This window comes from Peromyscus maniculatus, chromosome 4 (assembly GCF_049852395.1).
Source record: "Peromyscus maniculatus bairdii isolate BWxNUB_F1_BW_parent chromosome 4, HU_Pman_BW_mat_3.1, whole genome shotgun sequence".
In the NCBI taxonomy this organism is placed as follows: Eukaryota; Metazoa; Chordata; class Mammalia; order Rodentia; family Cricetidae; genus Peromyscus; species Peromyscus maniculatus.
In genome coordinates, this window is record NC_134855.1 from 80,366,703 (window position 1) to 80,384,050 (window position 17,348).

General features: G+C 33.4%; 1 protein-coding gene across 5 annotated transcripts in view; it reads left to right on the forward strand.

Annotated features, from left to right (window-relative positions):
* Positions 1–17,348, forward strand: part of LOC102914100 (uncharacterized) — a 70,845-nt gene that overhangs the window by 13,203 nt on the left and 40,294 nt on the right. For 4 of the 5 annotated variants that reach the window (XM_076570195.1, XM_042275831.2, XM_042275830.2 and 1 more), the window contains exons 2-7: positions 300–366; positions 3,205–3,298; positions 5,424–5,494; positions 5,974–6,061; positions 8,468–8,529; positions 10,847–10,940. In XM_076570195.1, coding sequence (XP_076426310.1) covers positions 5,983–6,061; positions 8,468–8,529; positions 10,847–10,940 — 235 coding nt within the window. In that variant the 5' untranslated portion in view covers positions 300–366; positions 3,205–3,298; positions 5,424–5,494; positions 5,974–5,982. The remainder of the gene's footprint in view (positions 1–299; positions 367–3,204; positions 3,299–5,423; positions 5,495–5,973; positions 6,062–8,467; positions 8,530–10,846; positions 10,941–17,348) is intronic. The other variant, XM_076570194.1, reaches the window with a different exon arrangement.

Genomic DNA, 17,348 nt, shown 5'->3' on the forward strand with positions numbered 1-17,348 from the left:
TTTGACATGTGTCTATATGTGAACATGGAACCCTTTATAATATAAATCATATCCTGAATTTCTCTGTAACTATATTTTGTATATCAGCAAATATCCATTGATAAATAAGCTTAGATGAAGCTTAAACTGAGAAAATAAACATTTAATTATCATAATAACCACTTTTAAAACATTTATTTTTTTCTCATGTATTCAATCTCAACCTACTTTTTAAACTTTTTTCTCTATTCAAGATTCCTACTTTAGAAATGTTATTTCTACTTTATTTGACTTATATAAATAAATATTTATTTTAACAGAAACAGATTTACAGTTGAAGATGGAAATCTGAAAAATCTTGATGGCAATGAAATTACTCAATCATCTGTATGTAATGTTAAATTTGAATTTCTGCTTTGTTTTATACTTTAATATTTCTTTTGTACCCCACTGGTTTTTGTTTGACAGTTTTCTTTTCAAGTTTATGGTTAATTGTAGTTTTGTCACTTTAAATACTTACCTACTAGAGTGAATTTTACATCTTCCCTAGGGTTTGTCATATGAAATTTACATTCTTTACAAGTGAACTAAACTGGGCTGGAGAGATGGCTCAGCCGTTAAAGGCTAGGCTCACAACCAAAAATACAAATGAACTAAACTTCATTGCATTATTTCTTGATGATTCTGTTTCAAAAATGAATCACCAGTTCTTGAAAAAAATTTCAGTGAATCCCAGCAACATTCATAGATACAAATGAAAATGTCAAAGTAAATAAAAAAACAAAAAACAAAAAACCCTTAATTCATGGAGTTCCACCACAACCTGTTTCCTAAGTGTAGTGACAGCATGTAGTCACTAAGGAATCCCAATTTGTATTTACACTCCTTCAACTGGTCTTTTTCTATACTTTTCACTAATTGTTTTGCAGTCCATGAGTTCAAGGTTACACTATATTTATAGATATTTATCTTTTAAATAACTTCTTTTTTTCTTTGTGCCACTCATATTCATGGTCACATTTAGGAGATCTATCTCAGTTTCAGAAGTGAACATGAACTTATCATAGGTATATTTCTAAATGGTGTATAAAAGATGTCATTATATGGATGATATTTTCCAAATGATCCGTCTCAAAATCATGATTCATTCGCATTTTCTTAAGCATCATACAAAGTAGTGTCCCTCATGATGTTGGTTTCATACACATATATGGATATATTGTTCCAATTATCCTGTGAGAATCTCCCCATGTTTTTCTTGTTTGCCCATGGTAATTTCCTTCTATTTTTTACATAAGTAAACATCCTTTGTAAGAATAAACTTTAACTTAAAAATGATAAAACAAAATTTAATTTTTGTAATAACTAAATCTTAATATTTGTATTGTTGTAAAGACTCATTCATACATTAGAAATGTCACTTTTAGTTTACTTGAATTATATAAATATTTACTTATTTCAATAGAGGCAGATTTGAAAATGAAAACAGGATTTCAGGAATATCTTGAAGACAATGAAAGTATCCAATCATATGTACATAAACCTTAATTTTGAATTTCTGCCTTAATATTTGCTTTGTAAACAGCTTTGTAAATTTAAATTGATGCAGGTTAAGTTAAATCTTCCTCTAAACATGCATTTAGACAGAATACTTCAAAGCTTACATTTTGATTTTTAAACATTTAAATAGTTGAAACTTGAATTTTCCTTGAATTAGCACATACTTGAATTTTCTTTTGGAAATATTACTATTCCTGTACTATATGTTTCCTCCCTTATTCTTCTATTGTAAAATCTAAGAGAATTGTGTATTTTTTATTAGTAAACCCTGGAAATAGGAACACTATTATTATTGCCTTGATCCTTCTATTGTTATGTTCCGGTCACTTTATGTTAGATCTTGTTCTAATACCCATACACAATGCAGGTCTTTGACAATGTGCTTGCAGAAAATTGATAGACTACGTATCCTGTGGGAGGAGAATGGTTTGTGCCTGAGGTCTCCCCAACGTCATTTTCATTCCCTTGATGAATAGTTTTCCACCAGTTCTTATCATCTAAGCAGAGACAGAATCTAGAATATCTTTCTTCCATTGACTTCAGCTATTTTTTTTAAAGATTTATTTATTTATTATGTATACAGTGTTCTGTCTGCACATATCCCTGCAGGCCAGAAAAGGGCACTAGATCTCATTATCGATGGTTGTAAGCCACCATGTGGTTGCTGGGAATTGAACTCAGGACCTCTGGAAGAACAGCCAGTGCTCTTAACCGCTGAGCCATCTCTCCAGCCTGACTTCAGCTATTTTTTAGTTATTGAATATCTGAGAAGTGACAGGTAGCGAGACAGTGGGTATAGCAGACGAGGCTTTGTGATATGCTTGAATAAAATAACAAAGTCACCAAAAATCAGGATTCAAGTACACACACAAACAACACTGACCTTGTGGCTCTGGAGAAATTTTCCTTCATTGTGGAAATCAGAGAAAGAGTGTGGCTTTATATTGAGGGAGATCTTTGTGGATTGTCAGCGAAGCTACTTTGGAAAAGAAACAACAGCATCATGGGTAAAGAGCAAAGAAAGCCATGCCTGTTTTAAATCCAGTCTTTAGAAACCAAGATTATATAAAGGAGGCTGGGATTCAGATAATCAGGCTTAATGCATTTTTTTTCATTCCTGTAAGGGGAAGAAAATGTGTTATTATATATTGGATTAATTTAGACTTACTAAAATATGTTCTGATTCCCTTTTAATTAATTTTTGCAATTTAATAAATATTTCTTGGGGAAGAGTTCTATAATTCATCTAACATTTCCATCCTATTATATAAAGCAAATGTGCAAAAAATTCCAACCAGTTCATAATAAAGAAAAAGAGGCCTTGTTTTCAAGAGGGAGAACATGGGAAGGTATATGGGCAGGGTTGAGGGAAAGAAAAGGAAAAAAAAACCTGAGTATATTTAAATTAAAAATTAAAATTAAAAACATTTCCAACATTCTGTTCTTATTTACTATATGTACATGTTTAATAAAGAATATTCACAGAAATGCACACATAGCCTTTGTCTGGAAACATGTAATTTAGTGTATTTATATTTTTGTATATGTTTTTAAAACATGCTATTTTAGTTTCATGGATATTTACCTTTAAAAATGGAACTCATGTACTTTGTCCCAAAGTGATTAGATTTCCTCATTTAATAACGTTGATTTTGATTTTACCAGAATTCTGTTACAGGACTTCAACCAAGGCCTAGTCCTTATTTGTCATTAGGACTAACTCAAAGGCCCACGAATCTTCTAAATGAATGAAGGAAAGGTAAGAGTTATGTATCATCACTAAGCAATTTCAAAGAATATTGATTAAAATCAGGGTGAGCAACATACCATTAGCTAAAAGCCTTGCCTATAAAAAGTGCTTTAGAAATAACAATTCATTATGTTGTAATAAGTTATGTATCTCACAAATTTTTGATACTATTTTTAAATGGTGTCTGATAAAAGCTGCATTATAAAAGTAGGTGCTATTCTTCTTTTTATTGAAGAAAGAGTGTTCTCTCATACGATACAACTGGACCACATTTTCCATCCCTCTTCTCCTCCCAGTTCTCCCCCATGTAGACGAAATTCTAAACAGTCTTATTAAATAAGAAGCACAGAGCCAAATACAGAGTTAAAAGCCCAAGACCACCTTATCTTACCATTCGCTGCCATCCTTTCCCTGAGAGACCTTCTTCCTGTGTGTCTTGTGTTTTATTGCTTTCCTGTTTTGCCTTCTCATTGGCTCTAAGCCCAGCCACATGACTTCCTCGTCACTGCCGGTCTATACAGACCTCCTAGTCTCTATGGTTGGTACTGGGATTAAAGATTCAAGGATCACCACACTTGGCTGTGTCTTGACCACACAGAGACTCTGCCTGCCAGGTGATCAGATTAAGGGTGTGGGCTACCACTACTTGACTTTTATTCCTGGCTCACTAATAACATCTGATCTTCAGGCAAACTCTATTTATTAACATACAAATAAAATCACATTTCAGCACAATTAAAATATCACCAAACCCCCACCTCCCTTCTCCCCCAGACCCACTCCCCCCTTAGTTTCTTCTTCTGAAAAGAGCAGGTTCCAAGAGACAACAGCAAAACAAGACAAAACAAGATAGAGTAGGACAAGGCAAAAAGCCCTCCTATGGAAGCTGCTGAGGAAGGCAAACGATAGAAGACCCACAAGCAGGCAAAAGAGAGAAACACCTGCTCCCACTGTTAGGAGTCCCACAGAAACACCAAGCTAACAGCCTTTACATATGGGCAGAGGACCTTTTGCAGACCCAGCAGACCCATGCCAGGCCCATACATCTGTGACTTGTCCAGTTGTCAACAGAGAGACTTCCTCCAGAAACAGATGTGAGCGGGCACAGAGATCCACAGCCAGGCATTATGCAGAAAGGCTAAATAGGAGGTCTCCATCAAGTTCCTCCCCTCGGAGACCAGGGACCCTGGTAGAAGAGGAGGAAGAAAGATCATGGGTACCAGAGGGATAAAGGACACCAGTGGAACATGGCCTACCGAATCAACTAAGTAGACAGTATTTTTTAACTGAAGAATTTCAAGATATAAGATTTGGAAAGGAGATGGGAAATAAAGATTAAAATAATAGAAAGGGTAGAAAGGAAATGATATGGACCAGGTATTTTGATTACGTCTTTTCATTTTCCTTTTTGAGTGTTGCTTGGTATCATTTTCCCTAGGCTTCTAGATACATCACTAATTTATTAAGTTCAGATGCCTTGAATATTTGCATGTCCTCTTAGAATAGCCCATGTGTCTTACAGATTTTTTTATGATGTGCCTTAATTTTCATTCAGTTCTAAGAATTTTAAACTTTCTTCTTGAACGTAATTATGTTTAGTGGAATCATAACCTTGGAGTCATTTAGTCAAATACTTGATCTTATTTTTACATGAGTATTATGTACATTTATAACACAACCTGACTAAAGCATAAGTAATATGATAATTGACCATACTTCCAAACTCCAGTAACCTTTCCCCCAGAGAAATCCTACATTAATTTACCAGTTTAGTTCTATATGAAATTCTGTCTTATTTAGGGGTATTAGCACATAATTGAATTTATGTCTTTGTAAGTTTTTGTAAGCAATATTCTAAATGGGAGGTAATGTGGAATGACATCTGACATATCTTCATATCTTGAATATGGAACCTTTTGTGATCCAAGTCACTGATGTACTTGCTAACTATATTTTCTACATCTGTATATGTGCAGTAGAAGGTTAAGCTAAACTGAGCGCTAAAGTTAGAAAGACAAACATTCTTTTCCATAAAAATAAATTTTAAGCTTTATTTTTGGATATAAAGACTTCTTTCCAGTGCTATTGCTCATTTTGTTTTCTGTTTTTTTTCAAATGCATAAACAATCAACAGAGGCTGAATTTCAAAAGAAATCAGTGAAAAGTCAAAACAATCTTGAGAACAATAAAAATACTCAACTATCTGTAAGTCAATGTTAAATACGAGTTGCTACTTAGATATTTTCTTTTGTAAAATAATTTATCATAGGCTCAATGAAGTTTTCTTATGTATATGCCTTTATATTGATTAGTCATAATTAAAATTAATTTTAGAAATATTTAGCTGGTTAGAAACTTAGAACTTTCTTAGAATAGACAATAGTTCCTAACTAATCTTCCTCTCAGATTCGTCTTTAAGTTTTTATCCTGTACACTTCCTTTCTTTGAAAATTTTTAACTGAAAAGGACATGAAGATATGAACAATAATGTACTTATCATCTAGTTATTCTATAACTTTTTAAAATTCATGTTTTGTAACATTTTTTGTATGCCTGTGTTTTTCTAAGTTTGGAAAACATGTTTCTTTTGGTTTCAATAATACTTTCTTTAAAACAGGAAATCTGTTATGATAAAGTCCTTGAAAAATATTCATGGAATTCACTACTGATATTTACTTTGCCAGGATAACATTATGGATCTTCAACCCAGGAATATTCCTCATTCATCAATGGGACTAAGTCCAAGATTCATAGATCTTAATTCAGGAGAAGGTGAGACTCATATGTCATCAATAAGTCATTGAATGCATTTTTTTTGTTTCTTTGTTTTTTGAGACAAGGTTTCTCTGTGTAGCTTTGCGCCTTTCCTGGAACTTACTCTGTAGCCCAGGCTGGCCTCAAACTCACAAAGATCTGCTTGGCTCTGCCTCCTGAGGCTGGGATTAAAGGCGTGTGCCACTACTATCTGGCTGAATGCATTTTTTTTTAAATGAGGGAAAGCAATATATTTTACTAGCCCCAAAACTGCATATAAAATGTGTAGTATGGGTTAAGATTTATTCAGTGATTATGTATTATACAGCTCATGAAATTTCAGGAACATTTTAGGTTGTTATTGTCAAGATGAGCACTTCATAAGAACTACATGGTAAATTATTTTTATCTGAGTAATTTCAAGAAGTAAGAATTTGGATAGAAAATGATAAATGAAGATTAAAACGGTACTATGCAGTCATTGAATTATACTAATCACTGAGTATGATTACTTGTTCTGTACTGTCCATTGATAATTTTACCATATTATTTGAAAATTCCATGAATTCCAGTTTGCTTCATTTTTATACACATCTATCTATTTTGGAACCATATCTGTGTATTTTATTCTTATCATTATTATTCATTCTCCACCTTGTATTTAGATAGATCTTTCTTATTTTCAAAAAATAACATGAACCTCTTTCAAATGTATTTTACATACTTTTAAAAGTTATACATAAATCTTTGTTATATACATGGCTTGCTAAATCTTCCACTTTTAAGTTATTGGTTCATAATATTAAATATACTATTTTAGATATTATACAAAGTAGTTCTTGTCATTAAGAAAGTTCTATGCATATGTAGTCTTCTATATTCTTTTTATTGTCTTCTCACCACCCCTGGCTCTCTCCTGCTCATGCTAGTCTTGTTTTCCTCACAAATAACTATTCTTTATGGTTTTATTGTCACACCTATAATATTTTCTATTATCATGCCCTCCTTTCCACCTCAGACTACTCTTCCCCTCTTATGGTCCCCTTCCTACACTCATACCTTACAAACACAGAGATAAAACCCACCCCCTACTACAAATATAAATATATACCCTGATACACACGTTTATGTATTCCCTAGGCAAATTCACTCTAGACCTACATATGAACAGAAGAGTAAAAAAATGTGCTTTTAAAAATATTAGTCTAATTCTGGATTAGTTGGCTCAGCAGAGTAATCTCTATTTTCATTTATTTTGCTGTATTGCCATGGTTTATTTATCTTTGTTGTGAATAAATTTCCAGAGTGGATATGTTAAACATTTCTTTACCTATTCATCTTTCTGAAATTCCAAGAAGACTCCCTGATTGGGACCACCGTGGGAATAAAATTTGATGTGAGAATATCTCTGTGGTGTACTGAGCTAGACATCATACTGTTCTCAATTGTTAGATGGTTGCTGTTTTTCCATTTTACTTGATACCATTAATCTGCTATTGCTCCCCTTCTTCCCTATGTTTTCTAGCTGATATACTTCCCATTTAACACTTTCTTCTCTCTACTTTGCTCATCCATTTTTAAACTTCCATCCTTTACTAAATTCTCCAACTTTATAAATTCTGTCATTAGGATTCAAAAATACTTACAACATCATTTTAATCAACTGCTAGAACCAGTACAAATTCAGTAGAGTTTTTGTTTGTTTGTTTGTTTGTTTTGTTTATTTTATTTTGTTTGTTTGTTCTTTGTTTTTTCTGGATAGAAGGCAGTTTATACAAAGATGAAATAAAAACTTCCCTTCATTCCAGTAATAAGCAGATTTTATCTATAACAGGAAATTTTGCCTGTAAAGTGGAAAAGACTGAAAAGTTAACAAAATTGACATTTTAAAGAGAATTATAATCAGGGAAGAGTTCAAATGCTTCACTGTATCAAAAAAGAAAAGTTTTTGTGAGAATAGTAAATTTAATCATATTATATTTAAGTTACAGGATGTCCAAGGGATAAAGTGTAAATAGTTGATACCAATTAAATGAAGAACAGGTTTGGATTTCATCCTTATAAAGTTACTGTTATAAGATATAAAAAGGAATTTGAATCCTTTTTTTTTCCAGCTGTTTCTAAAAATGTGCTTATTTGCATTAGGTACATGAATATGTGGATGCATCTTTACCATATGTTTATGTTTGAACATGGAACCTTTTATGATCTACATCATGTACTGAAGTTCTTGTTGACTGCATGTATTTTCTACTTCGGTATATATATGCATCTGAAGATTAAATTTGATTAAATGTAAATGTGAAAATAAAAAGTAATTTTCATTATAAAGTTTTAATCAATTTTTTGTTTGAAAAGCTTACTATTTTCAAGATTTTATTCATAATTTATTTAAATTAAATAAATACTGAATTCTTTCAACAGAAACAGACTTACAGATGAAATCAGAGGGAAATATTGATGGCAATGGAAGCATTCAATCATCTGTATGTAAAAATTTAACTGCTAAATTTTAATCACTATTATTTTCATTAGTAGACAAGTAAGTTTATGCCAAATTCAGTTTTCTTATACATTTAATTTTAAATACATCTAGTTAGAAATTTTGAACCCTCTTAGAATCTACAGAAACCCCTATAATTTTTGCTGTTTATTTTCTGTATTTTTCTTTTATTTATTTATTTTTTAAATTTTATTTTATAATTTAAGTTTACATATCAGCCACGGATTCTCTTGTTCTCCCCCCTCCCGCCCCCCCCCGCCTCCCCCCCAGCTCACTCCTCATTCCCATCTCCCCCATGGCAAAGACTCCCGTATTTTCTATATTTTTCTTATTTTACTCTTCAATTGTAAAAATGTTAAGTAAAATATGGAACTTTGTTATTAAAAACTACCTGAAAATATAAACAATGATACACAAATTTCCCTGTTATTCCATACCAAACAATAGCTCCAAACTTTTATTTTACTTAAGAAAAACAGAAAATATAATGAGAATAGTTGCCGCCGATGTGAGTGGCCATTAGAGTAGATTAGATCCTGACTTCGTATTTCTCAGGTAACTGTAGAGTCCTGTGCTGTGGAAACAGGCTGCTCTGTGCTTGAGATCTCCCTAAGCCGTTTTCATTCCTTAGATGCTGAATAAGCTTTACAGGTTGTCAAACCTGTGACGAAAGGCACATCAGGTTTCCATTGTTTTGGTGACCTTAACCATTTTCAATGGTCGCATGTCTGCAAAGTGACAGGAAGTGAGTGGACCTCACAGATGTACTTTAATAACATAACCAAATTCTGAGGAAACACCTTTTTGGTGGTTCACACAGAGTATCGGTGGTGTAATGGAAGGGAGTACTTCCAAATATATTAAAAAATACCATGGTTGGGAAAATAAAATAGCATGTCATGATTAAAGGGAAAATGAAATTAATTTTTTCTTGGCTAGGTAGCAGGAAAAAATTAAGGCGCCCCTACCAATTTTTATTCTTGTAAGGTACAGAGAAGAGAAGGTGCTTATGAGCACCTGGCCTGATGCATACACACACTAAACTATCTCCTTATGGTTTGTTCTAATCAAGGCTTTCGATTATTCTCCTTATTTGATTTAGCAAGAACTTTAATATCGTATGTACAGTCTCTACGCTACATATTATCAAAGCAAAACCCAAACAATATTCCCTTCATTATGTTGGCATATCAAAAACAAGTTTTGTACTTAGTGAAATTTTACCTGAAATATTTAGATATTCATTTCAGAATAAAGCAGACATGAAATTATTATTATTATATTATATTGATAAATTATTAAGCCTCTTACAACCTGTCTTTTTAAAAAAAATGTCAAAACATTGAACAATATATAAAAATGCTTGTAATCTACCATGAAATAATACAGATCAGAATTTATCCATGCAGAATGAACTAAAAGCTGAGAAAAAAAATTGTTTCTTATTTTTTAATAATGAACATTTATCTATGTATTTCATGTGCATTTCTGAAAATTCATATAAAATGATGCTCTTTTACACCTTTCTGTTGTTTTCTAAAATTTTCAGCTTTCAATTTAAAAAGTAATCAGGAAGTAACATTGCATGCTGAGTATACTCCCTCATTCCTTACCTTCCCCCCGAGTTAACCACTCCCTCTACTTCCTCTTAATCCCTGTTGTTCCAAGACAGTGGTACTTCTAGTTATTTTCTCCTATATATACTAACAATTTGATGTATCTCCATAACATATGAGTGTCTAGAACAAGAGAAGATTTATGCTATTTGTCTTTCTGAGGCTGGATAATTTGGTTAATAAGATTATTACAGTTGCATGACTTTTTCTACAAATGACATACTTCTGGTTTTTATGGACACATTTTACTTATACACTTTTTATACATCCTTCTCTAACTTAAACAATATTTGCTGTTAGTAAAATTCTAAATTCTGTAGTAAATAAAGTAAACTTAATACATCAAAATGTGTTTTTAAATGCTTGAAAATTTTATGAAAAATATAATGCCACATCTGAAGTGAATGTCTGTTGAAATAGACCTATCACTGAGGTTTTGACTTTGAATTTATTTCCTTTTGCCTACCATGAGATGTTTACATTCTCTTAACCATGTGAGTTTAATCATGGACTTGATTTAGATAACATACATTATATACTCTTCAGATATTTTAAAATCATATGCTCACTTTTAACTAAGAAACAGTGAAATATTTTTTAAAAAAACATAGAAAATTCATTTATTTTCCTTTAGAGTGATTAGAAAATCTTAATTTAACTCATTTCGATATTTGTTTTTACCAGGATAGTGTGAAGCAGCTTCAACCAAGGCGAATCCGTCATTTATTGATGGGGCTAATTCCAAGACCCATGAATATTATAAGAAGACGAGGAAAAGGTGAAAGTTGCATGTTATTAGTATTCCAAAAAATACCTTTTTTCCCCAAATCAGGGTGAACCATGCATTTATGAGCCAAGAATAGCCTATCAAATGTGTAGTAAGAAATAATGTGCATAATACGGTACCAAGTTCAGTATGTATAAAAGTTCCAATAACATTTCAAATTTGTGATGTGAGATGGGATCTGAAATGTAACTCTAAAATAAGGTATTATTTATCTGAGGGATTTAATAAAATAAATAGTTAGAAAGAAGAAAGGAAAGTAAAGAATAAGAAAATAGAAGGTCCTGGGAGTGCATGAAAGGAAACTTGACAGGTACACATAATGAAAAAAAAATGATGGAAACAATAAATGTGCAAATTATATAAATCATGTTTAAAACACAAATTTGAAAAAAATTAATCTGAATTTTCCTGTCTTTTTATATTACCTTCTTTTGGAGCCTTGCTAAGCACTGAGAAAATGATCTTGCACGACTGTGTTTTACTTATCATAGGCATATGTGTACATATTCAGTCAGCCATGCACATAACAACGTTATTTAAAATGCTGCTATTTTGAAAGATATTATCATATATGTCAAAATAACAGAGTTGGAAATAATTTCATAGTGTAGTTATGGAGAGATCCAGAAATACTGAGAAGTCAGAGAATTTCCATACTTCAGTTTGGAGGATATGATAAGGATGAGCTCAAGGTTATATTCCAAGAAGGTAATTGGTGACAAGAAAAGGAACTGAAGCCAAGTCATCGTCAAACAAGTCTACTCAAACACCAACGAAGGGCCTGTGTAGACAGCGATAACAATGCTTGTGCCAATATCTCATCTCTGGGACTTCTAAGCTCTGTGACTTGTCGGGTCAGGGGGTTCCTGCAGGTGTCATGGCAGGCAGGAAATATTCCATGGCAGGCAGAGGTGAGAATGAAAACTGGTTCAGGCTGACTTAGGTGCTATTCCCCTTCCTCTTGCTCTCTTTCAAACTCATGGGAGTCTCACCAACATGGCTGCCAAACATAACCTGAACATGAATGACATCAGTAGACACGCTTCCCATAAATTCTTTTGAGTATGAAGATGATATAACTAACTAACCTATAATAATTTTAAAAACAAAAATCATTATAAAAGATCTTCCTTGAATACTCAAATTGTTATTCATACGATAGAGAAGGATTACTTAAACTGTAGCAAGTATTTAATTGGAAATACGATTTGTGTTTCTTTTTTTTTTCTTTTTTTTTTTCAATAATTGAGTAAAACTGAAATTTATTATATGCCACAGTCGTCCTACGGACCTCCATGCTATATATATATATATATATATATATATATATATATATATAGCCTCTATGGTTCTATGGGTTGTGGTCTGATTGTTCATTTTATATCTAGAATCCACCAATGAGTGAGTACATACCATAACTGTCTTTCTGGGTTTGGGTTACCTCACTCAGGATGATATTTTCTAGTTCCATCCATTTGCCTGCAAATTTCATGCTTTCATTGTTTTTCTCTGCTGAGTAGTACTCCATTGTGTATATGTACCACATTTTTTTCATCCATTCTTCCGTTGATGGGCATCTAGGTTGTTTCCAGGTTCTGGCTATTACAAATAGTGCTGCTATGAACACAGCTGAGCATGTATCTTTATGGTATGTATCAGCATTCTTTGGGTATATGCCCAAGAGTGGGATGGCTAGGTCTTGAGGTAGTTTGATTCCTAATTTTCTGAGAAACCGCCGTACTGATTTCCATAGTGGTTGTACAAGTTTACATTCCCACCAACAGTGGAGGAGTGTTCCCTTTGCTCCACATCCTCTCCAACATTGGTTGTCATTGGTGTTTTTGATCTTAGCCATTCTAACAGGTGTAAGGTGGTATCTCAGAGTCGTTTTGATTTGCATTTCTCTGATGATTAAGGATGTTGAGCATTTCTTTAAATGTCTTTCAGCCATTTGTAGTTCTTGTTTTGTGAATTCTCTGTTTAGCTCTTTAGCCCATTTTTTAATTGGACTGTTCAGTGCTTTGATGTCTAGTTTCTTGAGTTCTTTATATATTGTGGAGATCAATCCTCTGTCAGATGTGGGGTTGGTGAAGATCTTTTCCCAATCTGTTGGCTGTCTTTTTGTCTCATTGACTGTGTCTTTTGCCCTGCAAAAGCTTCTCAGTTTTGAGAGGTCCCATTTATTAATGGTTGTGCTCAGGGTCTGTGCTGTCGGTGTTTTATTTAGGAAATGGTCTCCAGTGCCAATGCGTTCAAGAGTGCTTCCTATCTTCTTTTCTATTAAGTTTAGTGTAACTGGATTTATGTTTAGGTCTTTGATCCACTTGGACTTGAGTTTTGTGCATGGTGACAGATATGGATCTATTTGTAATCTTTTACATATTGACATCCAGTTATGCCAGCACCATTTGTTGAAGATACTTTCTTTGTTCCATTGTATAGTTTTGGCTCCTTTGTCAAAAACCAGGTGTTCATATGTGCATGGATTAATGTCAGGGTCTTCAATTCGATTCCATTGGTCCGTATGTCGGTTTTTATACCAGTGCCAAGCTGTTTTTATTACTATAACTCTATAGTAGAGTTTGAGGTCCGGGATGGTGATGCCTCCAAGGGTTGCTTTATCGTATAGGATTCTTTTAGCTATCCTGGGTCTTTTGTTTTTCCATATAAAGTTGAGTATTTTTCTTTCCAAGTCTGTGAAGAATTGTGTTGGGATTTTGATGGGGATTGCATTGAATCTGTAGATTGCTTTTGGTAAGATTGCCATTTTTACTATGTTAATCCTACCTATCCATGAGCATGGGAGATCCTTCCATTTTCTGATATCTTCTTCAATTTCTTTCTTTAGAGATTTAAAGTTCTTATCAAAAAGGTCTTTCACTTGTTTAGTTAGTGTTATCCCAAGGTATTTTATATTATTTGTGGCTATTGTAAAGGGTGATGTTTCTCTGACTTCTTTCTCAGCCCTTTTATCATTTGTGTATAGGAGGGCTACTGATTTTTTTGAGTTGATCTTGTATCCTGCCACTTTACTGAAGGAGTTTATCAGCTGTAGAAGTTCCCTGGTAGAGTTTTTGGGGTCACTTATGTATACTATCATATCATCTGCAAATAGTGAAAGTTTGACTTCTTCCTTGCCAATTTGTATCCCTTTGATCTCCTTTTGTTGTCTTATTGCTCTAGCTAGAACTTCTAGTACTATATTGAATAAATATGGGGAGAGTGGACAGCCTTGTCTTGTTCCTGAATTTAGTGGTATCGCTTTGAGTTTCTCTCCATTTAATTTGATGTTTGCTGTTGGCTTGCTATAAATTGCTTTTATTATGTTTAGAAATGTTCCTTGTATTCCTATTCTTTCTAAGACCTTTATCATGAAGGGGTGTTGGATTTTGTCAAAGGCTTTTTCAGCATCTAGGGAGATGATCATGTGGTTTTTTTCTTTCAGTTTGTTTATATGGTGTATTACATTGACTGATTTCCATATGTTGAACCATCCTTGCATCCCTGGGATGAATCCTACTTGGTCGTGATGGATGATTGTTTTGATGTATTCTTGGATTCGGTTTGCCAATATTTTGTTGAGTATTTTTGCATCAATGTTCATGAGGGAGATTGGTCTGTAGTTCTCTTTCTTTGTTGCATCTTTGTGTGGTTTGGGTATCAGGGTAATTGTAGCCTCATAAAAAGAGTTTGGTAGTGTTCCTTCTGTTTCTATTGTGTGGAACACTTTGAAGAGGATTGGTATTAGTTCTTCTTTGAAAGTCAGGTAGAATTCTGCACTGAAACCATCTGGTCCTGGGCTTTTTTTTAGTTGGGAGACTTTTGATGACTGTTTCTATTTCTTTAGGGGTTATTGGTCTATTTAAATGGTTTATCTGGTCTTGATTTAATTTTGGTATTTGGTATTTATCCAGAAAATTGTCCATTTCTTCCTGGTTTTCCATTTTTGTGGAGTACAGGTTTTTGAAGTATGATCTGATGATTCTCTGGATTTCCTCATTGTCTGTTGTTATGTCTCCCTTTTCATTTCTGATTTTGTGAATTTGGGTGTTCTCTCTTTGCCTTTTGGTTAATTTGGCTAGTGGTTTGTCTATCTTGTTGATTTTTTCAAAGAACCAATTCTTTGTTTCATTGATTTTTTGTATTGTTCTCTTGTTTTCTATTTCGTTGATTTCAGCCCTCAATTTGATTATTTCCTGGTGTCTATTTCTCCTGGGTGAGTTTGTTTCTTTTTGTTCTAGAGCTTTCAGTTGTGCTGTTAATTCATTGGTATGGGATTGCTCCATCTTCTTTATGTGTGCATTTAGAGCTATGAATTTTCCTCTTAGCACTGCTTTCATAGTGTCCCATAAGTTTGGGTATGTTGTACTTTCATTTTCATTGAATTCTAGGAACTCTTTAATTTCTGTCTTTATTTCTTCCTTGACCCATTGATGTTTCAGGTGGGTATTATTCAGTTTCCATGAGTTTGTGGGTTTTCTATAATTTTTGTTGTTATTGAGTTCTAACTTTAAGGCTTGGTGGTCTGATAAAATACAGGAGGTTATTCCAATTTTTTTGTATCTGTTGAGATTTGTTTTGTGTCCAAGCATGTGGTCAATTTTTGAGAAGGTTCCATGGGGTGCTGAGAAGAAGGTATATTCTTTTGTGTTAGGATGGAATATTCTGTATATATCTATTAGGTCCATTTGAGTCATAACATCTGTTAGGTCCTTTATTTCTTTGTTAAGTTTCAGTCTGGTAGATCTATCTTTTGGTGAGAGTGGTGTGTTAAAATCTCCCACTACTAATGTGTGGGGTTTGATGTGCGTTTTAAACTTTAGTAGTGTTTCTTTTATGAATGTGGGTGCTTTTGTATTTGGAGCATAAATATTTAGAATCGAGACTTCATCTTGGTGGATTTTTCCTGTGATGAATATGTAATGTCCATCCTGGTCTCTTTTGATTGATTTTAGTTTGAAGTCTATTTTATTAGATATTAGGATAGCTACACCAGCTTGTTTCTTAGGTCCATTTGCTTGGAAAACCTTTTCCCAGCCCTTTACTCGGAGGTAGTGTCTGTCTTTGGAGTTAAGGTGTGTTTCTTGTATGCAGCATATGGATGGGTCCTGTTTTCTAATCCATTCTGTTAGTCTGTGTCTTTTTATAGGTGAGTTGAGACCATTGATATTGATGGATATTAATGACCAGTGATTGTTAATTCCTGTTATTTTTTTGGTTGTGTTGTGTTGTCCTTCTGTGGTGTATGTTGGTGTAGGATTATCTATTGCTTGATTTTTCATGGATGTGTTTAGCTTCTTTGGGTTGAATTTTCCCTTCTAGTGATTTCTGTAGGGCTGGGTTTGTGGACAGGTATTGATTAAATCTGGTTTTATCCTGGAATATTTTGTTTACTCCGCCTATGGTGATTAAGAGTTTTGCTGGGTATAATAGTCTGGGTTGGCATCCATGGTCTCTTAGTGTCTGCATGAGGTTTGTCCATGATCTTCTATCTTTCATAGTCTCTATTGAGTAGTCTGGTGTTATTCTGATGGGTTTGCCTTTATATGTTACTTGGTCCTTTTCCTTTGCAGCTCTTAATATTTTTTCTTTATTCTGTGTGTTTAGTGTTTTGATTATTATGTGGCGAGGGGACTTTTTTTTTGGATCCAGCCTATTCGGTGTTCTGTAAGCTTCTTGTATCTTCATAGGTATTTCTTTCTTTAGGTTAGGAAAGTTTTCTTCTATGATTTTGTTGAATATATTTTCTGTGCCTTTGAGTTGGTATTCTTCTCCTTCTTCTATCCCTATTATTCTTAGGTTTGGTCTTTTCATGGTGTCCCAAATTTCCTGGACGTTTTGTGTTAGGACTTTTTTGTCTTTATTGTTTTCTTTGACTGACGAATCTATTTTCTCTATCGTGTCTTCAGTGTCAGAGATTCTCTGTTCCATCTCTTGCAATCGGTTGGTTATGCTTGTTTCTGTAGTTCCTGTTCGTTTTGTCAGGATTTCTATTTCCAGCATTCCCTCAGCATGTGTTTTCTTTATTGTCTCAAATTCATTTTTCAGATCTTGGAATGTTTCTTTCATCTGTTTAATTGCTTTTTCTTGGCTTGATTTGATTTCTTCCCATTTTTTGTTCGTTTTTTCTTCCATTTCTTTAAGGGAGTTTTTTATTTCCTCTTTAATGGAGTTTTTCATTTCCTCTTTAAGGGAAGTTTTTATTTCCTCTTTAAGGGAGTTTTTTATTTCCTCTTTAAGGAAAGTTTTTATTTCCTCTTTAAGGTAGTTTTTCAATTCCTCTTTAAGGAAAGTTTTTATTTCCTCATTGAGGGAATGTTTTATTTCTTCTTTAAGGGCCTCTATCATCTTCTTAATGTCATTTTTAGGGTTGATTTCTTCTGTTTCTTCTGTCATGGT